Raw genomic sequence first — 27,622 nt, 5'->3', positions numbered from 1 at the left:
TGTTGAAGGCCTCGACCTTTCAAATATTGAACTGCAGTATTTGCCCGTGAACTGCACTTCCCTAATTCAGCCCCTCGACAAAGGGATTATCAACAGCGTGAAGTGCAGCTACCGGCGTAGACTGATCCAAAAGCTGCTTCTGAACATTCGTCTTCAGCGGGAAATGAAAGTGGACATTTTCCAAGCAGTTGAGATGCTTGAAGCATCGTGGCGAGAAACAAGTGCGGCCATTACCGCCAACTGTTTCAGAAATGCCCGCATAACGAAAGAAGTTCAGGCTACGCAAACTGACGAAGAGGAGCCCTTAGGAGTGGAGCTTTCCGGGCCACCCGATCTCGCCGAAGCTTGGGGCTTACTGCGCGTGGGTGGAGCAGCCCCTGACAACGTGCAGCTCTGTGACTTTTTGTATGCGGACGACTGTGCCGTGACTACTGAAGAGATGTCGGATGAGGCGCTGGTTGAAAGTGTCCGATGTCAGACCGGCGATGATGATGGATCTCCAGAGGTCGGGCCAGCATGTGATATGCCTTCTACAAATGAAGTGTTGGATGCCATCGACATTTTGCAACGCGCTGTGGGCTCGCTGGACGATGGCGGTACAGCTTTAAGTGTCTTCATGTCCTATGAACGATCAGTGGTGCCGACCCTCGTCAACAAACAGCACAGCAAGATCACTCGTTTCTTTTCAGAGCCACCGCGGTGGCTCAGTGGCTATGGTGCTCGGCTGCTGTCCCGAAAAACGCGGGTTCGATCCCGGCCGCGGCGGTCGAATTTCGATGGAGGCGAAATTCTAGAGGCCCGTGTACTGTGCGATGTCAGTGCACGTTAAAGAACCCCAGGTGGTCGAAATTTCCGGAACCCTCCACTACGGCGTCTCTCGTAGCCTTAGTCGCTTTGGGACGTTAAACAACAATAAACCAACCAACCAGCAATAAATGCATTCTGGGCGAGTTCACTGGCCTTGATTTACCTTAGTTTCGTTTCTGTATTTATCTTTTGAACTTTCTCGCGGAAACTGCGTATAATAAAACCTCCCTATAACGAATATTTTTCGGGAATCTTCAATTTTGTTATATCTAGGTTCAACTGTAATGAAAATAATGAAGAAAAAAAACTTAATCGCGGCACGGTCCTTTCCTCTGCATGTCTCCCAGTTTTTGGGACAGGTGTTTCCGGACGGCCTTCAGCCGCTTCTGCTGCAGATCGGCTGGCGCGTCGCCCATGTACACATGGAACAGAGCTGCACAGAATCAAATATATGATGCATTAGAACACAGCTTTATATATAGCTGGATATGTGACAAAAGCAAAATTGTGGAGCAAGTAAAATATGGCAACATTTAATTAATTTGCCCTATCAATGTGAAACTGAAACAGAAAAGCTGGAACTAGAAGCCACATTTCCAGCATTATACTTCATCTCACAAGTTGTTTGCAGCACTGTGAAGGCTGCAGTTACCTAAGCCAATTTGAACGGCATGCTCTGCAAAACGTACTCTGCACCCTTCTTGCAGCAACTGGTGGCTCCCTCCCTAGGGAGGAAAGAGCACAGGAGACTCGGCCGACTCCATTTTTAATAATGGTGACAATACTTCGAGGCAGGCCTCCGCAGTGCTGTGTTCGTGCAGATTTTCTCTGCTAATTTAACCCGTGACTGAAACGTTTCCTTATACTTTCAAAACATTAACCAAACCTGACTTTCCAATTACTGCAATAAATGTTTGGAAAGTTGTCACAACACTGCTCAAGTATTCGAGGGACTATTTGTTGCTTGCACTGGCCAATTGAACAAGAGAGCGATACTCTTCGCAGTGCTGCAAAAAGCTTGAAATGAAGTATAGATGCATAAATGTTAACAAAATTGGCACTGGTGTTCTTTGATATTCCTATAAAAATCGTCTCAAGTATGATTTTTTAAAGGGCCACTGACCAGGGTTTGGATGTTTTTAGAAAATAAGCCCAGTGGTTAGATCAGGCATGGAAGATAGTCCCTCCAAAACACTAGAGAGGCACGCGCCCCGGAAAAGAGTAAAAAATTCAACGCAAAGCTCTTCCGCTCTTCTCTTCTTGAAAGCGACCTCCTTGCGTTTGAACCCCTGAGTGTGACGTCATGCCCGTAGGCGTTCCATCGGTTTGGCGGCGAAGGGTGGGTGTAACCCAACGCCACGCGTCCTCTCCTCGTTTGCGGTTCTCCATCCCGCATTTCGTTTTCTTTTTCCACTCGCATACATTGACGCTGTCGTGGTATTCCAAAGCGCCATAGAAAAACAGAAAAGACACAAACTCACAGGAGAAATACGCACAAAGACACATCTGGAGGCTTGTTTTCTAAGAAAAGCCGGCGGTGTCCGCGGGCCCGCACTTCGTTTGCGCGCCCCTCTGGTCATAAAACGGAGGTGGGTCTTCCGGAAACAAACATACATGCATGAAAAGTACGAAGGGACGACACGAAACTCCACCCCTGTCGCTAACATCGGAAGAAAGGCTTGCGAGAGAGGACCACGGAGCAAAAGACGAAGGAAAGGAAGACGCATTGGCACTTTGATTTCCCCGGCTTTAACTCCGCATAACTCCAGTATTAATGCGTCTATTCAAAAAGTGTTTGCGGCCACGAGTTCGGGGTGACGATGCCTCACAACCACCGGATTTAGGCCGGGGGTGTCAGTGGCCCTTTAAGAGCGCAGCTCTTAACGCCCATTCATGGACTGAGCCGCGGCACCGTAACCAAGCGAACCAACGGATTAAAGGCAACCAAAGCGAAGACATCGCATGGAGGAAAGCAGGGGAAGATAGCAAAAACAAGAACGCGTGAAGTAAAACAGACGATGGTACAGTGGCAGCGTGAAATGGGCCGGTCGCCAACGACGGCATCACCGAGGTTTGTGTGCCCACGTGTGCAAGCGCTAGAGTACCGCCGCTCACTCAGATATGGCGTCCAAGCGGTGCATGCTCTGCATGCTGTCGTCTGCTGCTGTGAAACTGCACTACTTCCCACAATCTCCAGATTAGCAAGGCAGTCGTGATACCCGACATCCACTTGTGGCGGCCGCTGCTGCTGCCGTTACGTGCTACATGAGACATTCCTGAATGCAAGCTTTGCTTCAATCAACATTTTTTTTACTGTCTCGACATTACACTCAAAGCAACTGAAAAAGCCCTCTCACCTTTCAGTGAGGAGACTTTCTCTGGAGAAAGTGCCGGTTTGGCTTCTGTCATCCCCAGTGACTTCGATTTATTCGATATGACTCCTGTCACGCTGCGGCTTCTTAATTGGTCTGGCGTCCAGTAAATGAGCGACGCAGCGCGACAGAACATGGAGTCTGTCGGGGACCGGAGCAAAATTTCCCAGGCACTGCGGTCCAGCCACACGCCGGAGCCTGCATATACCTGCAGCAAATTCCCAGAATTTTATGTGTGCACACTGAGAGCAGTCATCAAAGAGGACCTAAATTAAATATCACTTGAAAACTGGATAGAAAACAACAATATGGACAAAGAATTTTTTTTTACAGCAGCAGTGTGTCAAATCATGATCAAAACCCTCTACCTGATACACCTTGCCCATTACAGAAAAAGAACTAAGCATCTGTGCAGAACATTAAAATCAAGCTACACTCGACTTCTCAAAGTGAAAGTAGGTTCATCAGCACAAAATATATTCAAAAGGCCAAACACTGAAAGATATGTGGAAGCAGCTGCGTCCTAGTCAACAGAATTGGGGTGGCATCAGGGTCCATCCACGACGTTCACAGATACCGTTTTTATTCGAACCTAGGCTGATACTTAAAAAAAAGGTATTGAACTCTTAGGCAGGCTTAGATTCAAGGATTTTATTTCAAGGTTTCATATTCATAAAATACAAAAAAGTTGCACTTCAGTGGCGCCCCTACAAAATGTCCGCAAAAAAGAGCACTGTAGCTGTTACTATCCGTAGCCGATGCCGATCAGACCTCAAACGAGCATTCGCTGCCATTTTGGCCTTGTTCTCTCCTCGTGTGGTGGCATGAGCACATTCAGTGACAGTGGAAGTTTTCATACGTGGTTTTTCTCACGGACACCATGGCACCAACCAGGCGGTTTCGTTATACAGTTGAACCCCGCAATAACGAAATCGCCGGGGAAAGCAATTTTTTTCGTTCTCGTGAGAATTTCATTATTGCGAAAATGAGAGAAAGCAGACAAAAAAAAAGAAATACCACAGGAACCACGTTTTAATGAAAAAATTGCGTAATTTTGACCTGCCGTCCACGGCCTCGGAGGAGTTTTAACACTCGATCCTCACAACTCAAAATATCTTATGTGGCCACGTCGTCATCATGCGTAGGGAGGAATGACCGCACGGTGAGTGCATCAAGCACATCTCGCGGACTCGCTTGCTTGGTTGCGGTTTCGTCGCCGTCATCGCTCTCGTTAGCGCTGCGTATGCTTCTGACTATGGCATCGTCTGTTAGTTCCTCGTGGACGAACAAACCGTCGTCAACGGACAGGAAGTCGTGCAGACCCAAGCCATGCGGCGCAGTTTTGTCCACACTCAGAAGAGCATCCCATGCCTTGCTCAGTAAGGAAAGTTCGCTCGCGTCACCAGACGCACTTGCACCTTCTGCTGGTCACTCAGACTCTGGAGGTGCAGCTGGCACCTGCTGGTTATTAAAGCCAGATGGCTGTGGCCATAGACACGTTTGTCAGCAGCGCGTAACGGACCCACTTGCATAATAAACCCACCCACCACTTCAGTCGTTGAGAGCTTACATTCTTTTTAAAGCGCTAACTTTTCTTAGCTCTTTTCTGTGTCAAGCTGTTTCCGCCGTCTGCGGACTTCCCTGTGCACCAAGATATGCTGCGCATGGCTAGCATGGCGTGTTGCTTCTGTGGAAAGGAAGGGAGGGGGCACTGAAGTTGGCAGAGCACCAAGATGCCGCGCGCTGATAACGTTACAGGGCGTTTATACTTCGATGGTGGAGGGGTGGTACGCTCGCTCGGCAAAGTTGGTAGCGTGCCAAGATTTCGTGCGCCGTGACAGGAGCGCCGGTGACTGCACGCTTTTATTGACGAATGAAGTAACGCACCAACTGACAGACGGCTGGCCGAGCCAGCGGGCGGATATTAAATTTTCACTGTTGCAAAAAAATCTTAAAACTTTTTCCTGCGCGTAATGAACCGTCCCCCAAATTGGGGTCAACTTTTCTGGAAAAAAAGTTGGTTCATTATGCAAGTATATACGGTTGGTTTCTAAAATGCCTAAAAAACGTTTTAACACATTTTTGATTAGGATTTCACCTGGATTCGACTGTTTCTATGTTATTTTGAGATCGTGCAAAGAAAACTCGCGACCCGCTACGGCAGAAATTTTCGTTGTCGCAGGGCTGCCGGTTGAAGATGTGTCGTTGTTGAGGGATATGAAATACATGTAGCCCTACGTACCTCTGCCGGGGACTCGAAATATTTTCTTGTTGCGAAAATTTCGTTGTTGAGGGCTTTCGTTATCTGCACTTCAAGCACGAAGTTATACTCGCTGCAGAGCAATCTTCAGTTGTGCAAGCCGGGCGGGACTTCAGCGTGGATGAAAAGAATTTTTGCCATTGGAGGAGGCAATGTAATGAAATTTTAGCTTGCGCCGCAACGAGAACGGCTTTCACAGGCCCAAAGAAAGGCCGCCATCCCAAAGTGGAGTTAGCACTGGCCGAGTTCATGAAGTCGCAGAGGTCAGCAGCACTTCCAGTGACAACGGAAGTGCTACAGTTCAAAGCAAGAGAGCTGGCTAGAGAGCGAGGCATTCCCCGGGAACAGTTCAAAGCTGGCTGGGGTTGGTTGCAGAAATTCATGAAGCGCTTTGGCTTCAGCCTCCGATGTCGCATGTCCATCTGTCAAAAGCTGCCGGGCGACTATGAAGAGAACCTGATCGCATTTCAGCAGTTTGTTATATAGAGGGTGGAGCAAAGCTACGTAGTAGGGCAAACGGGAAACACCAACCATACGGGTGTATGGTTTGGCATGCCAGTGGCGTGCACAGTGAATGAAAAGGGTGCAAAGGAGGTCAAAGTGTGCTCAGCCGGATACAAGATGCAGCGCATGACAGTAATGTTGGGCTGCACGGAGGATGGCCACAAGCTGCCGGTGTACATAATTTTCGAACGGAAGACTCTTCCAGCACGGAAGTGTTCACAACAAACGTGATCGTCCGTGCCAATGAAAATGGATGGATGGCGAGCGAAATGGTTGAGGAGTAGATAAGAATCATTCGGCAACGGCGTCCAGGGGCCCTCTTGGCCAAACATTCCCTCCTCGTCCCGGACTCCTACCGTCGGCACCTGACCGATGGCGTAAAAGGTGCGCTTGCCAAGGCCAGTACTGAAATCACCATCATACCCAGCAGCATGACAGGGCAGCTGCAGCCTCTTGGTGTATGCCTCAACAAGCCTTTTAAGGATCGGCTGCACAAATACTACATGGACTGGCTTAGTGAAGACCGCGAGCTTACACCAACAGGTCGCATAAGGCACGCATCGCTAGGAGTTGCGGCCAGCTGGACCGCTGCACCCTGCCTACAATCGCAGCAAGTTTTTTTTTTTCTGTGGCCTTCAACTTTCGGGTCTCAGCTTAGAATCGTGGTCTGCCTAGATTTGAGTAAATACGGTAATTCAACCCATATGCCCAAAATATTTCATGCAATTACCTTCCCATCGTCCCGGGTGGCACCTATGATATCGGCTCCAGGCAGCTGTAAATCGCAGCTGCCACCTTCAGCGTCAATATCCGCATCTGAGGAGATTTTTGGGAGGCATGAAAACAGTTAACACTTTCTATAAACCCCAACACAGAGCTCCATTGATTCAGCTCCCTTAGACTAAGCCTGCTGGCCACATTGGCTGTGATGCAGAAAGCACTGAAAGAGGGTACGGCTCACATGCAGTGAATTCATGGAGCAGTAACGACAAAGTATGCTACACAGGCCACAGTTCCCTGCCTACCATGTCTGCTTGGCACTGCAACACATTCAAGCGAAGTGGTGAGTAATGACATAATTAGGTTACTGATAACAATAGTTGAACAGCATGTATCACAAGATGATTCGCTCACCGTACATGTCCCGACTCATAGCCGCTCCACTGGTAGACGGCAGTGCTGTAAAAATGATACACTTTGAGTGACATCCACACACCACAAAGCTCATTTAAGCAAGGCCCCTAAAAGAGGAAGTACCGGTTCTGTGCTACAGCATCTATATATCTTTTACACCTAAATAGCCAGCTTACTCGATCTACTAAGCCAAATGGCTTAAGCCACCGCAACTTATCACCGCCCTTGCAGAAGTGTTTACTGGTGGCCCTACAATGTACAGATTTGCAACTCTAACACAAACTATTTCACCTGAACAAGACAATCAGCGTGCAAATAACCTTTATTCTAATATGAAGCCCACATATTTCAATTCAGCTCATTTGAAGGCAAGGGTGCCTGCCTGCCCACAATGTCAGTTTGGCACAGCGCCGCATTCAAGCCAGGTAGCAATAAGGCAAAATTAGGCTGACGATAACAGTAACACAGCATGCCTCACAAAAGGGTTTGCTCACCAAACTCGTCAGGGCCACTACTGCCAGCCACTGCGGCGGTCGACGGTGTTGAACGAGGCAGCGCTGTGAAATTGATACACATTGAATGCATTCATACACCACAGAGCCCACTTAGGCAGGGCTCCTAAAACAGGAAAGGCCTTTCTGTGCTACAACAGCTATTGAGCTTTGACACCTACAAATCACGTTAATCTACCTGGTTTAGCTGAAAGGCATAAATTTATGAACCTGAGCTACTCTGCAAGTGTAACACAGCACACATTGCAAGCATCTGCGTTCACAAAATGGCCTTAGCTACTGCAACACATCACAGGCCCTATGAAAGGGTTTCTTGGTGGCCCTACAATGTACAGATTTGCAACTCTAACACAAACTATTTCACCTGAACAAGACAATCAGCATGCAAATAACCTTTATTCTAATATGAAGCCCACACATTTCAATTCAGCTCATTTGAAGGCAAGGGTGCCTGCCTGCCTGCAATGTCTGTTTGGCACAGCGCCGCATTCAAGCCAGGTAGCAATAAGGCAAAATTAGGCTGACGATAACAGTAACACAGCATGCCTCACAAAAGGGTTTGCTCACCAAACTCGTCAGGGCCACTATTGCCAGCCACTGCGGCGGTCGACGGTGTTGAACGAGGCAGCGCTGTGAAATTGATACACATTGAATGCACATTCATACACCACAGAGCCCACTTAGGCAGGGCTCCTAAAACAGGAAAAGCCTTTCTGTGCTACAACAGCTATTCAGCTTTGACACCTAAAAGTCACGTTAATCTACCTGGTTGAGCTGAAAGGCATAAATTTATGAACCTGAGCTACTCTGCAAGTGTAACACAGCACACATTGCAAGCATCTGCGTTCACAAAATGGCCTTAGCTACTGCAACACATCACAGGCCCTATGAAAGGGTTTCGTGGTGGCCCTACAATGTACAGATTTGCAACTCTAACACAAACTATTTCACCTGAACAAGACAATCAGCATGCAAATAACCTTTATTCTAATATGAAGCCCACACATTTCAATTCAGCTCATTTGAAGGCAACGGTGCCTGCCTGCCTGCAATGTCTGTTTGGCACAGCGCCGCATTCAAGCCAGGTAGCAATAAGGCAAAATTAGGCTGACGATAACAGTAACACAGCATGCCTCACAAAAGGGTTTGCTCACCGGGCTCGTCAGGGCCACTATTGCCAGCCACTGCGGCGGTCGACGGTGTTGAACGAGGCAGCGCTGTGAAAATGATGTACTTTGAATGCAAATCCACACACCACAGAGCCCACTTAGGCAGGGCTCCTAAAACAGGAAAAGCCTTTCTGTGCTACAACAGATTTTCAGCTTTGACACCTACAAATCAAGTTAATCTACCTGGTTGAGCTGAAAGGCATAAATTTATGAACCTGAGCTACTCTGCAAGTGTAACACAGCACACATTGCAAGCATCTGCGTTCACAAAATGGCCTTAGCTACTGCAACACATCACAGGCCCTATGAAAGGGTTTCTTGGTGGCCCTACAATGTACAGATTTGCAACTCTAACACAAACTATTTCACCTGAACAAGACAATCAGCGTGCAAATAACCTTTATTCTAATATGAAGCCCACACATTTCAATTCAGCTCATTTGAAGGCAACGGTGCCTGCCTGCCTGCAATGTCTGTTTGGCACAGCGCCGCATTCAAGCCAGGTAGCAATAAGGCAAAATTAGGCTGACGATAACAGTAACACAGCATGCCTCACAAAAGGGTTTGCTCACCAAACTCGTCAGGGCCACTACTGCCAGCCACTGCGGCGGTCGAAGGTGTTGAACGAGGCAGCGCTGTGAAATTGATACACATTGAATGCACATTCATACACCACAGAGCAAATTTAACTAAGGTCCTTAAAAGAGGAAGTACATGTTCTGTGCTACATCTCTACATCTTTCACATCTGCAAAATGAAACTTACAAAGGCTATTAGCCGAGCCTAAAGGTAAGAACTTATGGAGCTGAGCTACTCTGCAAGTGTAACACAGCACATATTGCAAGCATCTGTGTTCATATAAATGGCTTGAGCCACTGCAACTCATTACAGCCCTTGTGAAAGGGCTTACTGGTGGCAGAGGATTTGCATGGCGACGTCGGACAGTCCCTTTACCAGTCGTTTTTGAACGCTTGCAACTAGAATGTTTCCATCACTGGGCCAATTCTTGCCGCAAAAGTGAAGAAGTTTGCTTTCCTTGAATTGCTTGTTTGTTTTAAGAGGTTTAACGTCCCAAAGCGACTAAGGCTATGAGAGAGGCCGTAGTGGAGGGCTCCGGAATTTCGACCACCTGAGATTTTTTAACTTGCACTGACATCGCACAGCACACGGGCCCCAGTATTTTGCCTCCATCGAAATGCAGCCACCACGACCAGGATCAATCCTGTGTCTTTCGGGTCAGCAGCAGAGCGCCATAACCGCTGAGGGCGGCCTTACATGCCGGAATAGCTGATGGGAAAATAGACCACCAGGGAATGTCAGAGCACGCTTCCGGACCTCCTGACATGAAGGTGACCTTGTTAGAAGCGGTGCAGTTTGTGTACAGTGTGTGGTACGAGGTGAGGCAGGCCACAATAAACAACTGTTCAAGAAAAGCAGGCTTTGTGCTCCATAACTGCACTGTCTCGGAAGAGACAGATGACTTGCTCCCCAAAGCTGCCGATGTGGGTTGTGATGTGTGAGTGGCGCAATGGTGTAATGTGGTCTGCCGTTACTAATGAGTGTGGCACTAATGATTGTACAGGTGTGTGTAAGGCTGCTGCCGCATATCCTATTGGAGTTTGCATGTGATGCACACGGGGCGAGGACTGGCACACTTGAAATTTTATCTGTCTCACCTATGCAAATGAATTACTCGTGAACAGCTTACACTCTGCTTAGATGTCAATGCAGAGCAAACTAAAACCCCTAAGTCTCTCAAGTCTCTTAGAAAGCAATAATAAAGAAAGGAGGCAGTCCAGAAAATTCAGAGGATTGAATTAAAGCAAAGCAATGTATATGGGTTTTAACACATGAACAATGTGTTGGGTGAGCTGGTAATGGTTGCAGGCTCTAGCAAACAAAGTGAAGACAACACAAAAACAAGCCAGTAGCCTCTCCTCTCTTGCGTTAGTGCTTTCATATTTTGCGGCCTTGCAACAATGGCTCAGTGGTTAAGGCACTCGGCTGCTCAGCTGAGGGACACAGGTTCAGCTCTAGCCGCACCGGCCACGTTTTGATGGAGGCGAAACACAAGGCACCCATGTACTGTGTGGTCTCAATGCACAATAAAGAACCCCAGAGATCTGAATTAATCCAGAGCCCTTCCACTACAGCGTCCCTCCATAGCCCATGTTGCATTGGGACATTAAACCCCATACACCAAACCACATTCTGCGCTAAGTCGTGCATATAGTACAAGTAGTTGCATATAGTAGCAAGTTTATAAGATTCGCCATTGTAAAGGCAGTTGAATTGAGATGCTGTTAGCTACAGGTGGGCTTAGCCTTGCTGTTTGTGCCAGCAATTGCTCCACAGTAGCGACACCTACAATAAATAAATCACATAATCCGGCACTGAACTCACAAACAAATAATAGTCACTCCTGCAGTCACCATGTGGAGACTAGGTTTATGCCCAGTAAGTCCTTTAAAAGAAGACGTGAAGCCTCCTTTTTACAGAATTGGTCCCCACGCGGGAAAACAAGGGGGGTCCTGCCTTCATGAGAGAACAGGTACTCGTGACTGATTTCTACCGCCTGGGGTGCCTTCACATGCACTGAGGGCGCACAACACGACTGTTTTTTGCATTTGGCTGAGTGTTTGGCTGGGACTTGTCCTCCACTTTGTGTTCAGCTGCAAAGCATGCCCACCACTGTGCCACCCCATTAGCTGAATGAAGTAACCAAAGTAACAGATGCACTTTAAAAGAGCTCACTTGCCTCTGTTTTCCTGCATGCGCAGTTGTGGCACTGTGCTGTTGCGCAGTTGTGGCACTGTGCTGTTGTGCAGTTGTGGCACTGTGCTGTTGCGCAGTTGTGGCACTGCGTTTACCTGAACGTTCATATTTGACGCGCAGATAAGTCTGCTTTCTGAAATGTTCGACATAACAGGTCGCATTAGATGGAACAAAACAAAAAACTAAAACTTCACACCACATTATCATCCTCAGCGAAGATTACTTTACCAATAGTTAAAGCTCTGCCCAAGTATCGCTCTTCTCTCACCCCAAAGTAAATACATGCCACTGCTGCCATATCTTTTTCACAACCTGTTTTCAAGTGCGGGCAAACCCTAGACCTTCCGACTGTTGTGACCACAATTATTTTTAAGATTCTGATTCCAAGTGCTCTTAAAGGGGCACTGAGGACAACTCTAGCAATTTTTTTTTCTTAGCAAAATTCGATAGTTGGGCACTTCGTGGCTTAGTTGTCGCTTGTGCGAAAGATGCATTTATTGCTGAGAGATTTGGATCCGAAGTTGAAATACTTTTTCCCACCGCTCCAATTCAAACAGGCGGCTCTCTTGCGACGAAACAGAGAAACAGTGACGTAAACGCCGACTCCGTGATTGCTGGCGCAGTGTGGTGCGGTCTAGCAGCCGAAATAAAAGCTACCGCCGGCTGGGCGCTTAAAGCAGGAGACACATGTACGAAATCTGCTGCAGCGCTGCGCGCGAACTGTTGCAAGCGGTTCACCATCACACAGCAAGCAGGGACACATGGAGCGGCAGCGACGAATGCGTCGCTCGGCTCATCCTAAGCCCACAGCCAGTATCGCACTGCCACCCCGAAGGAGTGTCCGACAGCTGCCGAGGTGTACCCCACATTCGCATTAGTAAACACAAAACAGCCTTGTTATCAGAAAGACTGCTTGCTATATTCGAGCAGCGGCAAAGCACGTCTGCACAAGTACCGAGCTTTCAGCAACGGCGTCGATCGCGGGCGCGCCGGGCGACGAACTGAGCTGTTTCCTGGCTGCCGTAGTCGTCGCTGCCTATACCGTGTTTTGCATCGAAGACACAGCGGACAGCACTGTAATAAAAGTATACTAGTCTCGTCATTGCTTTGATATGACCCACCTCTCACAATAACAATGATATGTACGATTTCCACGACACCAGCGCAGGAAGCAGCAGACACCAGGCGAGGCGCCCCGAGCAGCAGCAGCAAAGCGTTTGTGGGAAGAAATATGCATGTATCGCCGCTACCACTGCTATCGGCAACCAAGTATTGGTCAACGATCCTCAAAAATGCTCTATTTTTGCCAGTCCTCTGCATCAGGCTTTGTTATGCCCGCGAATAAACAATTTTAGCCCAGCCCCTTTTTCTGACACCGGCGTGCGGCATCCAGCCTTCCAAGATGGCCAACACGCCGGCCCCAGCAGCGCACCTATACGTCATCGTGACGTTACAGCTCTCAGCGCTCGCATTGGCTGCAGCCACTTGTCGTTGCGACGAAGGGCTGCGGCGGGTCGTTGACATCTAGCCTGTTGGACGCAGGTGGCGAGCTGTGATCGGACGTTGCGACGATGTTCGTTACCGATCCTGATAACGCAACCCTGTCAAAGAATTCCAGCCTGCACTTCAGCGGCCTCAGCCCCACAGAGCGTGCGATGCTTTGGGGGGCCGAGGCGGCTGCTTTCCGCGAAGAGCTGAAGCATACCGAAACTGAACTGGCCGCCTGTCGCACCGCCAAGTAGTTTTTTTTTTTTTTTTACTTCCAACACACCGGTTGTATTTTCTCCGTCTTCCTTTCGTGATAAAAGTTCCCTAGCGGCTATGAAGCAAAACTTAATTCAATTTTCACACGTGTAACCTTCATGCCCATTTGTCAGCCTCAGAGATGCGTGGTGTTTCTCTATTTCATCATCCGCCTTGTACTTGCGAGATTAGGCTGTGGCGGCGACACCTGTATTTTAGCGCTTGCTCATTTCTACCTTACAACAGCTCTGTTTTCGGTAAGACTGGTGTTTTTGTGATTAGGGGCTGGTATTCTATCGATACAAGCCAACTTCAATTTCTCCTCAGTGTCCCTTTAAAGCCTGCCATTATCTGCTTGCCTGCTCTCTTCTTGCCCCCATCTGCATGTGACCAGATTATGCACTCACCAGATGAAAATATTTTGAGTAGCAGGCTTTTCTGATGTTCCGCGTTTAGTGCGCGAAGTTCTTTAACTTCCGCTTCAAGTGGCTCGCAGCCCCCTTCCCTGCATGTGCAGGTGCAGTGCGGAATAGCATTGGCAGAATCTTTTTCTGCCAGCTTTCCTCTCAGGTCCGCAATCTCCTGCCTCAACGCCTGGAGTTGCTGAAGTGCAGGACATTGGCAAGCGGCTTCCACCTCTCCTGCCTGGTCCTGCATTTCCTGCAGGAGGTCCAGCTCATGTTTCCGCTGCACCTCCTTGCGCACCTTTTTAGCTGGTGGCGTTACCTGCAATTCAAAGTTTAGCAAGGCCAACCAAAACTTCAAAATGCCACAGCAACGTATTCACAGTTTTCTACGGTTGGCTTCTTGAAAGCAAAATCAAAATGACTATATACCCCCAGCACCCATTATGAACACCCATTATGAACACATTATGAGCACCCATCTCATCCTTCGTGCTCCCATACAGTGAAGCTGAAATAGAGCTTACTAGCCCCAAAAAATCTAAAACACCAAGCATGACGCTACACCTACCAATAGCAGCAGGTGCATGCCACTTCCTTTCCTTATGTCTCTACAAAGCTATAAGTAGAGCTAGCCATTATGCTCTTAACCTCTTATCACATAGTCTATCATGTGTGACACAGCATACTACTTCTTTCAAGTAGTCACGAACAATAAAAGAAGTCTGCATTATTTTCCAGGGGATGGTTGCCAGACAGCACACTGTGCTGAGACGTTGGCGCCGAGGTCTCGCATTGACAGACCCCTGTGTCTCCATGCGTAGCCTCCTAATGCCACCATTTCAGCTCCAGCAAAATGGATAGACGAGACACTGGTGCAACGCAAGACAAGTGTTGCCGCTTAGTGGTTTTGCCTTAAGATTTAAAACAAATAATTCGTAATGAACAAGCCGCAGTCACAATACCTTTTCTTTATCCTTTGCGCTGCTGCGTTTCACGCTAGCAGGCACTAGTGGCCTCCTGCGCCGCTTCTCTGAGTAACTTGTCATCTCCTCTTCTGTTTCTGCAATTGCAGAGAACAGGACAAGATGACCAAACAAAGCAGTGCTTCTACAGTGCTTTTTTTTTTGACAGTTATGGCGAGAGGTATATTTTGCAGCATTCTTCATCAAGTCTCCCCGGGTGAGCCAGCATGGTGTGCAGTGCTCTGCGGTGGTGGCTGAGAGTGGCGTCAAGAACAACGACAAAGGGCGCCCACCAGAGATTAGACCTACTGTCACCTAGTGTAGAGACTCATGGCTAGCATGGCATCGTTCAGGCCAGGCAAGTATGTAACCACTGAGGCATGCCAGCCAATTACTGGGTGTTCCAAACCTGGAACAGCTTTCAGAATACTTGTGCGCATGCTGACACTCACCAATTTCCAGGAAGTGAAAAGACACAGTAACATGCCATAGAAGCTACTGCCTAACTCCCACTGTTCAAACTTAAAATTTCTGAAAACCTAGAGGAAACAGAAACATATGTACCCAGTGCACCTTGTGTACCCATGGAATACAAAAATACACCTGTCGAGAAAGTGTGTGAGCGTGCACACATGGTGGCAGCAAGTACGGAGCTGCACATATGACTGGTAGCTTTAAATGTGCTCCAAGACCCTTTCATCCCACCGTGCTGTGAGAGACAAAACAGACATCTCTGTAACGTTTTTCAACTTAGACGCTGTCCTGAACAGTTTTCCCTAAGCACTGCATAACTTTTCAACCTCATCCATATGCACTTGACGAGCGGTGACCGAGAGCCACATGCCTCTGGGACCTCAGAAGGCCAGTGTAGGTCTCGGTTGGCTGGTTCAGTATGCTTGCTGGGATTGCTCTCCGGTTTCTCGGTGTGCAGCGGGGCACCTAAAAACTGCCCCAGCAGGGTGCACTTCCGATCAAAAGTGGCCAGTGCAAACTAGTGTTGCTGATAAAGGATGAAAGTGCACACCAAGGCACACCCCTGTGGATGATCAAGAATGCTACTACACTCATTTAGACCGTGATTTATCATCCTTACAAAGGCAACTGAAAACATCACATGCCATGCTTTCGATACTACAGTAATGTATATCCCAGAAAATCACTCTGAAGATTACTTTAGCAGCACCGACATACATAGCTTGCATGTGACGTCATGTCAGCGCACTCACTGCTGCGCCAACCATGCTTATGAACCACTGGGCTGCCGCGCATGCATAGATGCCGACAAAAGGCCGCATTCCATCCTGACATGACCTCCTTTCTGCTTTTTGCGTAGAAATACCTCCAATTTTGACTGTGCAAACCTTTCACGAGGGTTACATATCGCAGCTATTCATATCAGTGACTGCTTGGTGCAAGAAAAATGTTTGTCCGTATGAGAGGTTGACCACCCATGATGCATCAGAAACAGAAAATATCTTGGCCTTAGGCTGTTCCTCAATGTGACATGGTAGCATTGTGAAGTACCTTATTGTGCCCCATGAATGAAAGTGTACAAATCGCTATAACTGCATGTTAACTTCGCTGTTACTATGGTGAACTTGTCAGTAACCCAGCTCATAGAGGATGTTCGAAGGGCTCTCACTTGCGCAATGTTTTTTTTTTATGCTCTCAGCCAGCTAACTTATCTCGAGCTGTTAATGTAGCATTGCTGTTAGTGCTCATCCCTTTCTAGCTTTCTGGATGCTAAAATGCAGTTCACACAAATACTGATATCTTCAGTAATCATCATTCAGGCAGCAAGACAGACGCATGGCAGGATCACTACCCTTGGCACACAAGCCTCGACATGCTATTTCAGGAGCTTAATTCACTGGTTTTCACTCACTCGTTATTCACTGTGCGCTAGTGGCATGCTTGCCACTTACTGTACTTACTGTACTGTACTTACTGTACTTACAAAGTAGAGGCGAGCAACGGTGCCTCTTACGGGTAGTTCAATGGGTGGCCGTCACTCCAACACACACAATCGTGCTATACAGCAAAGGTTCCCTTGTTTCACCATCATGACACTGTTGACAGTTGACTAGAAATTCACAATTCCCGCGGTCGCAATTGGCACTTCTAATGTGCACATTCTCCCACTCAAACTGGTGCTGTGGGATCCTCCGCTTTCAACAGAACATTGTGTTGGTTAAGTTTCCTTTCCCAGCCATCACTGTGCTTGGTGGAACCTAGTATCTTGCACACAGCTGTACTCAAATGAGGCAGCATGCAGGTTGTGCCGGCTAGTGGTTCATAAGCACATATATAAAAGACCTTTCTGCACTTCACATTTTTCTACACCTTGTTACGCTTGAAAATGAATAGCTTAAGAATGGAATACGTTACAGGGAAGCATAGTTAACAGATGCAATCGTTTAATGCGCGTGCTGGAAAGACCTAATAAATGGTATACGCAGGTGCCTGGTGAGCAGCGGCAGTTCAGAAGGGCAGTTCAGTAATTTCACTGCCAGTAACAGTGACATGAACCGTGCTGCAATATATTTCACGCTTATTGGGAGATTTTTTCGCCCTTCATGCAAGACTACTCATTGCAATTTAACAATTAGAGTCTGCATTTCAGCTACGAGATTAATCTGAAGGAAGCGTTTCACTATCACACAGGACTAATGCAGTCGAAGTTTATGCAGCACAGGCGTGCATAGGCCTGTCTAGAGGGCCTCAAAACGCGGGTGCTGCATTGCAGGGGCAGTTCTAGAGCTGGAACACAGCAAGAGATATCCAAACGACACCCGAAGTACACTGCGCCAGCCTAACAAGGCAGCTCACTTCTGCACACGAGCCTGAACTCCAAGTGTGCCCGACTCGAAACCCCGAAATCGTACAGGCAAGGTCAAGAGAAACACAAGCCCATCATTATCCGCGGACTGCACACTTGTGCAAAAACAAAGGGATACATGCGCAGTGGCAACTGCTATGAAATGCACTCCGAACCGCACTGCACACCTGCCGTAACACGTTTACGCACATAAAGAACTGGTAGTGAATTGCAAAACGCTAGCACAAACCACTTACCTGTGAGATGAAGGATTTTTGCGTCGTAATAGCCACCTTGGGTGGCATCGTCGCCGCGCCAGTAGGCCTGGTACATCTTTCCAGGATCGAAATCCGCGACATTCTTTGGCGCGAAATGTTCGATGTCGCCGTGCTGTATGGTCGCGACTGTAAGGTCACAGACATACTCCACAAGCACGAACATTTTTGAATTCACGCTGAATCCCACGCACTTTTCAAGAAAATAATGCACGTCTATACTCGCACTATGATTACTCGCACCAACGCACTCTAAGGAAAGCAAGTGAAGGCATAGGGCGAGCATGGCGAGCTGTTTTGCGCGAACCACGCATGCCGGCACATCTCATTGGCGCTAGCATCTCTAGCGCTATTTCATTAGTATCGCTAGCGTATTTAAACTGACACAAATATGCCTTTTGTTTTTTATACAAAAATTAAAACGCAGTAGTGGCTTCATCTGGAGGGGAATGATCACACACTAGTTGGTCTGTATGTCTTTGCATTCGTTAGGAATTAGTGTTGCAGGGCCCGACGGTGTGTCCATCAACGTTTGTCACTGATTTATTTGCGAGTTTTATTTCACTTATCATTACATGCGGACAGCATCCTAGAACTTCGAGTAGCACGGACATTCAAACTCCTTTCCTCATTACAGCTTTTTGACGCCTGTTTGACAGGCTAGCCTTGTCACGTTTGCTGTACGAATCAACGTTTTTAGGTACGAATAGCAGGTAGCAGTTACCTTGTTTATCGTACGGCGATCCTAAAACTGCCTAAAAAATGCCACATGGTCGTTTGCTTAAACTGCTAGGAAAGGAGGGTGGTCACTTAGTAACAAAATTTGTTCCAGTAGACAAGAAAAAAAAAACAGGCCCATCTTGTCCTTTCCCCTTTTTTTGCATGGACACTTATTGTACTACGTTGTAATAGCAGTGTTGAGGCCCTAATTATTTTTCAGAGCAGGAACTAACATGTCTTACATACGCTGTTCGACCGTATCAAGCACAAACGTCTGAAATGCATGGCGAACTTCTCTGTCGATCTAGTGTTCTAGAGATCGTGCAATGCGTCACAGTTTACAATGAGGCCATGGAATCACACGAAGACGTGTCCAGTGCAGATGCTCTTGCATGCAGTCCACGCCTTAATTGACTACGCATAAATTGCTCCACGAAAGCAAGTTTAATTCTCTATATCGACCCTGCCTGCCTGTATAATCTAGTGCGCCATAGGCACGTACGCTCTTCCGGTGCATTACACACCTAGGCGCGCTGTGGGGTACCCGATCGACGGTGTCCAAGCTACACACACATATATAAAAAGCACCGTGATAGAAGTATCCGGATTAATTTTGAGTACGTTGCACTGCACGACATTTATCGCACAGTATATGGCCCGGGCCTTTAATGTATCTCGTCTCCGCGCTGAGAAGCAAACTGCAAACGCCCTGCGCATATATGCCGGAGGTGCGAGGGGCACGCAGACTAGTCCGCCACCTGACAATCAGCAATTGCGCTCTCCCTGGCTTTAAGACCGAAGTTTTTCATCAGTGACGAATGGATATGTGCCGTCGTCGCCGAATACGCGCATCTTGGAATGCTAGGATCGAATAATAGGAGCTCAATACAAAGCCCGCAGAACTACCGGTTGCGATGCCAGCCGGGCCCGTAGGGTTCTTCCAGCAGCACAATGCAGCACATACGGCTGTCGCTTTGCTTGGAAAAAGTTCTGAGAATTTGAGGGAGACCGGCGGCGACCGGATCAGCACGCGCCCGGGGTGGCCACAGATGCTTCGAGCAATATGCACCAACATGAATGGCTTCTAATAAAGGACGCGATGCAATCAATCAATCTCACTGAAACGTGGCCCGCTGGGGTGGACCTTTTATCCCGTGTCCTCGCGGTAAGCATCTGACGCCATGGCCACTGAGCCATATCGCGCCAGGTGAATACATGTATTAAAATGATAGTATATGTTTTCGTACAGGACGTTCACATATTAGATTGTTGGAAGCTAGGGCGCACTGTGCGGCGCGTTCGTTGTTTGCTGCTCAGAGATATAATCGTTTGACATATGTGCGACCCACCCAAATATAATACAGCCATGCACGGCCACCGTGGTTCTTGCATATCTCGTCTCGGTATACGCATGGAGGGTATACGCCACGAGCTGTGGATCTGTGGTAGGCTAGTCTAGCCGCCCTAGCTGTGGACCAGCTCGCGTCTACCGCACAGCCAAATCCATATCCTTGTCCACTCACGCGTTCTGGATTTCCTTTTCTCTTTCTCTGAATAGTGAGACTTCACCTGAGATAAAAGCGCGCAAAACGCTAGCTTCAAGGGCTGGCGTTCCGTGGTGGCTTCAACTGATATCGCGATGTCAGGAAAGCCACGACAGCGCTACAGGCGTTACCTCGAGCAGGGAACCAGCGTTCAAGTTCCTAGGCAAACTGTGTCCAATGTAAACAAGAGAGCCAGGACTTCAGCTATTGTTCAGGTAGGTGCACATGTGGTGCAATGAAGTGCTTACGCAAGGCCTCCGGAATGAAGGGAGGAGAAAGAGGGGGAGGGGGCGTTCTCCCCCCTTCCTTCCTCCAAACATTTTCCACAGGCCCCTGTTGTATCCCCAGTTGCAAGCCTGGTCAGGTCTCTGACAAATGCTTACATTCCAGGGCTTATTAATATAAAGCGCAGTGAAGCTGAGCTTGTTGGCTTCATTGACCACTGGATCATAAAACTTTCATTTCAGTAGCCTACAGAAAATGTACCATTTTTAACATGGTTGATCACTCTTTGTGTGGATCTTAAGCTGCCTATTTTAATGTAGGTTTTATATGCATTAACAAATAAGTCTTTGAACAATGTGAAATAAATATATGCAGGGTCAAATGTATAAATATCTAAATAAAACAAATAATCAAATAAAACAAACGAGGTCTTGCCCCTCACTCAAAAAATAGTTCTGGAGTCCCTGTACTTATGAGTTTTCAGCAAGAAGTTTGCATCATTTGCACTCATTTGCATCACTGCAATTTACTAATTCGGCCATGAGTGCGCATGGAAAAGTGATTTCCTAGGGAATGTGTACTGAAGCGGCATACACTTGTGCTTAATCAGCATCACCAGCTTGCTTGCGGTCACAAGGCATTCAAACTCACTTTGCCGGCACATTTGATACAGGCAGTTGAGTGCCTGTGAACAAATGTTGAGAAAATATTATGTGAAGGTACGTTCATGTATTATGGTTTATGGTTTATGGGGTTTAACGTCCCAAAGCGACTAAGGCTATGAGAGACGCCGTAGTGGAGGGCTCCGGAAATTTCGACCACCTGGGGTTCTTTAACGTGCACTGACATCGCACAGTACACGGGCCTGTAGAATTTCTCCTCCAAAGAAATTCCAGCCGCCGCGGCCGGGATCGAACCCACGTCTTTTGGGTCAGCAGCCGAGCACCATAACCACTGAGCCACCGCGGCGGCGTTTATGTATTCAATATTCATTTCACATTGCATGTCTGGTAATAGTTAACAGGTGCAGAGTAGTATGGTACCAAATGGGAGGCAGTAAACAATGACAGAAATTTTAGCATCTCTGCCATTTGGCTACTCCCTGTTCCATGACTCATAGACCACATTGTAACAATTGCGTTAGTCCACTGACATTTCAGTGTTTACAGTTTACTGTATCCTAGTAGTAACTGAAGCATTTTATCAGTATATTTGTCCTTTTGGCTTTCTTGATAGAATTCAGAATCGTTTCTTTCTCACCACTTGAATGATTACACGTAATTCTGTGACTGCAGCTGACGGCTTTTTTTTTCATGTTTTCCTGATCTCTTTTTTTGCACTCTTCTGCCTTTCTTTCTTCGAGTGCATTCCCTATGGACAGCACCATTTTCAAGTTGTATACAGCTGGCTAAAATCTCATGTTTCTCATAAGGAGCATGTATTGTTATTGTCAGCATGGCTACACATACTTCAACCATTGGGAACTTTCTTTATTGGGCAAAATGCAGTTGGTGAAGGATAAAAAGTTGGATATTCTATGCACGCACAAATTCAAATTGTTCATATTTATTGCAAGCCACATGATGTTTATTTTCATTTGCAGGACAATCAGAACCAGGCAGCTGGAGGTTCAAGCCAGCGTGAAGGCAGTGAGAGTGAATCTCCGAGTGTTGGTGGCGGTGAAGGCCCAAGTACAGGCTTGACTCATATCAGCCCAGGGACAGCCCCAAATGATGCTGCAGATCCTCTTACATATGAAGATGAAAGTGCTGCCTTTGCCAGTGATGGTGGCCAGGACTGTCAGACAGGCTACAGCACGGACACTTCAGACAAAGAATGTGTGGAATACACCGTAAATGAAGACATGGGAGAAAACTGTGATGATGTCGAGGGAAATGAAACTGACAACCCAGACTTCTCTGACGACTTCGAGGCCTACCTTGGGAAACTTTCTCAGGAAAAGCTGCCACATCAGTCCACAACAAAAGCACAAGCACTGCTGTTAATCTTAGCTTACATCGTGACAGCAGGGCTCACTTGGTCACAGGTTAGGGGCCTCCTTGTCCTTCTCAACGCCCTCTTTGGAGAAGTGGTTGTGCCACCAACTACCTATCTACTAAGGAAGGTCTGGAAGGACAAAAAACAAGCACTGAGGCTGCATCTGTTCTGCTGGCATTGTCATGAATATCTTGGCATTACTCATGAAGTCCCTGCCAAAAGTGAAATAACATGTAACAGCTGCAACAGGAAGAAGAGTGTGAAAAATTTGATAGCAATGGGAAGTTTTTTCGTCATGTTTGACCTCAAACAGCAACTAACAAATTTGATCAGGCATTACAGCTCTGTCCTGTTTCAAAATCTGGAGAAGCTTTCGACAGTGATTCGTGAGCCAGGAACCTACAAAGATGTCACTGATGGTGACCTATACAGAAGCATTCGGCGACAACTCAACATGTCATGGAGTGACATCACACTGACTTTTAACACTGACGGGGCGCCTGTGTTCGAGTCGTCCAAGAGTTCCATCTGGCCTATTCAGGTCATGGTAAACGAACTGCCCGTAGAACTCCGGTGGAAAAATGTTGCACTATCAGGGCTGTGGTTTGCAAAGGACCACCCACCTATGCATATTTTTATGCGCAGGTTTGTTGACGAGGTCAACAGTATTGGGACAGTTGTTTGGTCCCATGCTGGAACAATTGTGAAGTCATCGGTACATGCGGTTATGTGTTGTGTGGACTCGCCGGCAAGAGCATCTGTCCTCAACATTAAGCAGTTTAATGGGTATTACGGGTGCAGCTGGTGCCTTGAGGAAGGTACATGTGTTGATGGTAAGTTTAATTCACACTTTCAAAGGGGGTTCATTTCTTAATGGGTCCGCAGCAATACTGACTAACTGACAATTAGGTGTCATAGTGGTATTATGAAAGTGTGGATTTAATGGTAAGCAAAAGCAAAACACTTATACCAAGCAGCTAGGCATTCATTTTAGGTCCTGTGTACAGTGCCTACTTATTGCTCTGTAACAGATGCATGAGGTTTATTGTTAATCACATGAGCAATGTTTTAAATGTCATAAAATGCATATTTCTATGTTCTGGAAAAGCTAAGCTCCTTAATTACTGGAAATTTCTTGTGCAGCTAAAAATATAAATTGAGCATGTCTTTCTATATAATACAAAGTGCTGCAAGCTTTAGGTGCAGTGTTGCATTTGGAAGGTTTAGGCTGAATTTTGTGGGTCAGATTATTAATGAAAAGGAATTGAAGCCTACATGCAATTTTTACAGGCACGGTCAAGTACCTGTACCACGGCCAGCTAGCCTGTGAACGGACCCATGGGCGTGTCCTGGAAGCGATGCGGCAAGCAGGGGTACAGCAAGTAGCAGTCGAAGGTTTTAAGGGGCCATCTTCGTTGATAAAACTGAAGGGCCTTGACCTTGTGTGGGGCCTACCTCCGGATTACATGAATTGCATCCTCGAGGGTGTGACGAAACAACTTGTTGACCTATGGCTGTCGCTAACAGGCTCTGCATTCTATGTCGGGCGGCATGTCAGGCTGTTAGATTCCAGATTGCGATTAATAAGACCTCCCATCACCTTCTCGAGGATTGGGCGACCCCTCTCGGAGCGTGCTTACTGGAAAGCAACTGAATGGCGTTACTGGCTTTTGTTTTATAGTATTCCATGTTTATCCGATCTCCTGCCTCGGCCATACTTGGTACACTTTGCACTCCTTGTAAAGGCAGTGTTTTTGTTGTTAAAAGACACTGTAACTGAAAGTGACATCTGTGTAGCTGAAAGGTTGCTGTTGTCATTCGTTGAACAGGTAGCTAGGCTCTATGGCAATGCAGTGATGACTTTCAATGTTCATCAACTGCTTCACCTTTCCAAAGCTACACGTATGTTTGGCCCATTGTGGGGAATGTCCACATTTCCTTTTGAAGATGGGATTGGCCATGCACTGCGGCTTGTGTCAGCAGCCAAGCTTGTTCCCATGCAGATTGCTGAACGGTGCATTATGCACCAAACCTATCGGAGTTTGGGCAGGCACTTGCAACTTCCAGCTCATTTGGCTGGCGCCAAGAAAGATATTACTGCTCAGTACAAAAAGAGCCACCAAATATGTCCTCTTGGCATGCCACAACCTATTTCAGGTTGTTCTGAACATCTGAGAACTGTTTTAAATTCACGCTTTGGCTGCATTCCTGAGATGTCCAAGTATTTTCGCGCGCAAATCGGTGGCATTATTGTACACAGTTCAGATTATTTAACACCAAAGAAGACATGTTCTTGCTATGTAAAAATGGTGGATGGTTCTTATTGTTATGTACTTGGAATTTATGTAATCACAAACTGTATATATTTGCACTCTCAAAGATTGATTACCTCGCCACTTGTGTTTGATATGCCACACATTAAGCGGTGTCAACATCCACCAGGTGCTCAGAATAATTGTTTGTATCGTTTTGATGATGTGGCCCTGCAATGTGTTTTCTTTAATGTGAATAATGTCTCGTACTTGTGTGATGTGCCTAATCAAAAGGAAAGGGACTGATACAGTAGTGAAGGTGGTTTCAGTGTAATATTATTTTTGTTTACCTTTCGGTACCTCATTAGTGTGTTTATTTTTTTCAAATTAGTTTTATGGGTTTAACATCCCAAGAGGACTCAGTCTATGAGGAATGGCATAGCTATAGTAAAGGGCTCCATATAATTTTGACCACCTGGTGTTCTTTAACGTACACTGACATCGCACAGCATTTCACCTCGATCAAAATGTGACTGCCACGGCCAGGATCAAAGCCACATCTTTTGGGTCAGCCGCCAGACACCGCAGCCACCAAGCCACCTTAGAGGCTATTTTAAAATTTATGGCCACAAAACTCATCACAGTTAATGATTATGCTGCTTCTTTAGAGTGCGACAAAAGGTCATTTCATAAGAACTGAAATGCCAAATATACACAAATGCATTAAAGAGGAATTTGTGAGATATATGTCTAGAAAGTAAACAGTACAAAAATGTAAAAACAGCCTGCATGGCTGTGTAATGCTCCTATTCAGCACAATCCAAAGGTAACCACATTTCTTCATTTTCCCACATATTTTCTGCATTATTCAAGCCCTCGTTTAGGCTGCCAACCAACTTCTGAATGCCATGGCCATAAAATTAACACTCTGCCATCCCTGTAAACCTCATCATACCTTGTGTCACTTTGTGTTGTATCAGTGAACGATTTTCCTGCAGGATGTTTCTTCACATAATGGAACAAGTGAAACTCACTGGTCGCCTCACCCATGCTACACAGGGAATGCTCCAAAGCACTTGAATATTGCCAAAAGCGAGGAGAGGGTATGCATGCTGTAGACCCTGGCATTGTTGAAGCATCTGTAGGCACATTGTCATCAGTCCCCTTCATTATGATTGGAATACCACAGCCATTCTAAATTTTTGTGGTTTATAGCGGCACTACTTTTGTCTTGAGGCATGAAGTTTACAGACACAATGCCAGTTTGTCCCGGAAGACTGTGACCATCAGCTGCGTGGGATGGAACTCTTGAATACATGTTCTTTTGGGGAAAACACGTGCTGCACTGTTTCTTATTTGGATATAAGTGTGTGGTGGAAAACCATTTTCTTGCCCGGCCTACATTGAGTCCAGTGATTGGTCTCAGTATTGTGAAGAAAATCAATAATGGCACATGGCCTCATGCTCTTTTTTTGTTTGCCTGAGCATCCAGTCTCCTTTCCCATTAATGTTTGCACTATATCACTACATTGTGTCTATTCATAACATCACTGCAAACACAAGCATGTCTGTAATGCCCGACAGCCTTTTTATTCATCTGTACTAAAAGCCTACTATGGATTGCACCTAGCAATTGGTGGGAGTCTGGATCAGTCCAAACAATTGTAGTAGCTGCCGTTTATATGAACTGTTTAATAAGGCCAGTTTTTCACTTGAAAGTGTGTAGTGCAAATAATGTAAGTGACCACTTTGTTCGGCCCATAGGCTATATAACATGAAATCCGCTGATTGCATTTATATGATACAAGAATATTATACACCTTACCTTGCATCCTCGTAAGCTGATTATGCTTTCTCCTTGTTTTGTCGTGTGTTTGAGATGTTTGCTGTTTTATTTAATTATAATGAATGCATTGTCATCATAATTTGCTCACATATGCATTTTCAATTCTAACATGCTCATTTTCCCATTTATTGCTTCCCGATCTGCTTTGATGTTGTGATCCAGAATGTGTAATAAATCATATTTGTGAGTGTGGAAAACTCAAAACTGTCTACAGAAGCAAAACTGTATTACTGCTGTGAATGTACACCCTGGAGCTATATACACATATGCAATTAACTGAAACATGCTAGGGCAATTAAATGGGCCTTAAATGGTGTCCAGCCGATGGTGCCGGCCGGTTGTTATGACGCGCTCGTAATCCCTATTCCCTGCTATAGTACGTACATGTGACACATACATGCGAAGAACTAGAAATTAAGTGCAGGGGCTGGATTATTTACAAATCCAGCGCCATGGCAATTTGTGGTCGATGGAGCTAGGGCCTCCTTTGAGGGGCATTTGTTGCTGTGATCTTGAGTTACATCTCACTAGATAACTGTCACATGGCATGCAATTTTAATCTTTTCGTCAACGCGTCTTCGGGCGTCATTCACGATTAGCTTAATCTGTATGGCTGCATGTCGTACTCGCCTCGAAGCGCCTTCGATGCGCTCGCAAGTGTAAGGGTCTCGCCGCACATTATGCGAGCCCGGAATTGTCTGCGCCGTCCGGAATCGTCTGCGCCGTAATGCGCATTACGGCGCAGCCGATTCCGGGCTCGCATAATGTGCGGCGAGAATAAGGAATCCGCCGAAACCGGGTTTCCGTCAAAGGGCGGTTTCATTTGCTGCATGCAAAACGCAGGCGTATGCTTCAGCTGAAGCGATCGAACGATTACCTGGGCTTGCATGACACGCGCGGTCGAGCAAGGTATATCACCGTTGCACTTACAACGAGACAACAGTTACCGCAGTGTCCAAGGCGCACTGTTTTGTTGCAGGCGAGCGAGCAGACGATACGAATTAGATCGAAAAACCGCTGCAATTACCGAGTGCAAAATGTGCTCCATCACGACTGGTTCTGTTCGTATGCAGGACAGATGCCCTATCGGAAGCTCGTTCATTCTTAATGAGTGCTAGAAACGTCCGTGATCGTGCAACTTATGTGCGTAATATATAGAACGCTTACCGATCGCGATCGTATAGCTGCGTGCGCGCGCATATGCATCCAGCTGGCTTGCTTTCTGCCATAAGCTAAGCATATGATAGAGAGCGCGAGCTCTACAGCGATTCATGGCCTCCGTGCAAAGAATATTCAGGC

The 27,622-nt window shown here is 46.8% G+C and overlaps 4 protein-coding genes across 4 annotated transcripts; 2 read left to right on the top strand and 2 right to left on the bottom strand.

Annotated features, from left to right (window-relative positions):
* Nucleotides 1-348: 348 nt before the first annotated feature.
* Nucleotides 349-9,385, bottom strand: LOC149344487 (BEN domain-containing protein 5-like). Its single transcript, XM_089546297.1, has 8 exons — nucleotides 9,331-9,385; nucleotides 8,744-8,806; nucleotides 8,157-8,186; nucleotides 7,572-7,634; nucleotides 7,078-7,122; nucleotides 6,674-6,759; nucleotides 3,165-3,387; nucleotides 349-1,240 (listed from the first exon to the last, which is right to left on the bottom strand). The coding sequence occupies exons 5-8, from the start codon at nucleotides 7,094-7,096 to the stop codon at nucleotides 1,116-1,118; spliced, it is 453 nt and encodes a 150-aa protein (XP_089402423.1). The 5' UTR covers nucleotides 7,097-7,122; nucleotides 7,572-7,634; nucleotides 8,157-8,186; nucleotides 8,744-8,806; nucleotides 9,331-9,385; the 3' UTR covers nucleotides 349-1,115.
* A 2,123-nt stretch (nucleotides 9,386-11,508) lies between these two features.
* On the bottom strand, nucleotides 11,509-15,285 carry LOC149344486 (uncharacterized). Its single transcript, XM_089547240.1, has 3 exons — nucleotides 14,646-15,285; nucleotides 13,684-14,002; nucleotides 11,509-11,666 (listed from the first exon to the last, which is right to left on the bottom strand). The coding sequence occupies exons 1-3, from the start codon at nucleotides 14,847-14,849 to the stop codon at nucleotides 11,509-11,511; spliced, it is 681 nt and encodes a 226-aa protein (XP_089403366.1). The 5' UTR covers nucleotides 14,850-15,285.
* Nucleotides 15,286-21,764: 6,479 nt separating this feature from the next.
* Nucleotides 21,765-23,401, top strand: LOC149344485 (uncharacterized). Its single transcript, XM_089547239.1, has one exon. The coding sequence runs from the start codon at nucleotides 21,765-21,767 to the stop codon at nucleotides 23,097-23,099; it is 1,335 nt and encodes a 444-aa protein (XP_089403365.1). The 3' UTR covers nucleotides 23,100-23,401.
* A 9-nt stretch (nucleotides 23,402-23,410) lies between these two features.
* LOC149344484 (uncharacterized) lies at nucleotides 23,411-24,783 on the top strand. The gene has a single exon (XM_089547237.1). It carries the CDS (start codon nucleotides 23,584-23,586, stop codon nucleotides 24,781-24,783), a length of 1,200 nt encoding a protein of 399 aa, XP_089403363.1. The 5' UTR covers nucleotides 23,411-23,583.
* Nucleotides 24,784-27,622: the final 2,839 nt, after the last annotated feature.

The sequence above is a fragment of the Amblyomma mixtum genome, chromosome 5 (assembly GCF_055824585.1).
Source record: "Amblyomma mixtum isolate Tamu chromosome 5, ASM5582458v1, whole genome shotgun sequence".
Taxonomy (NCBI): Eukaryota; Metazoa; Arthropoda; class Arachnida; order Ixodida; family Ixodidae; genus Amblyomma; species Amblyomma mixtum.
The sequence above is the reverse complement of the archived record's forward strand: the minus strand, read 5'-3'. Positions and strand labels throughout refer to the sequence as shown.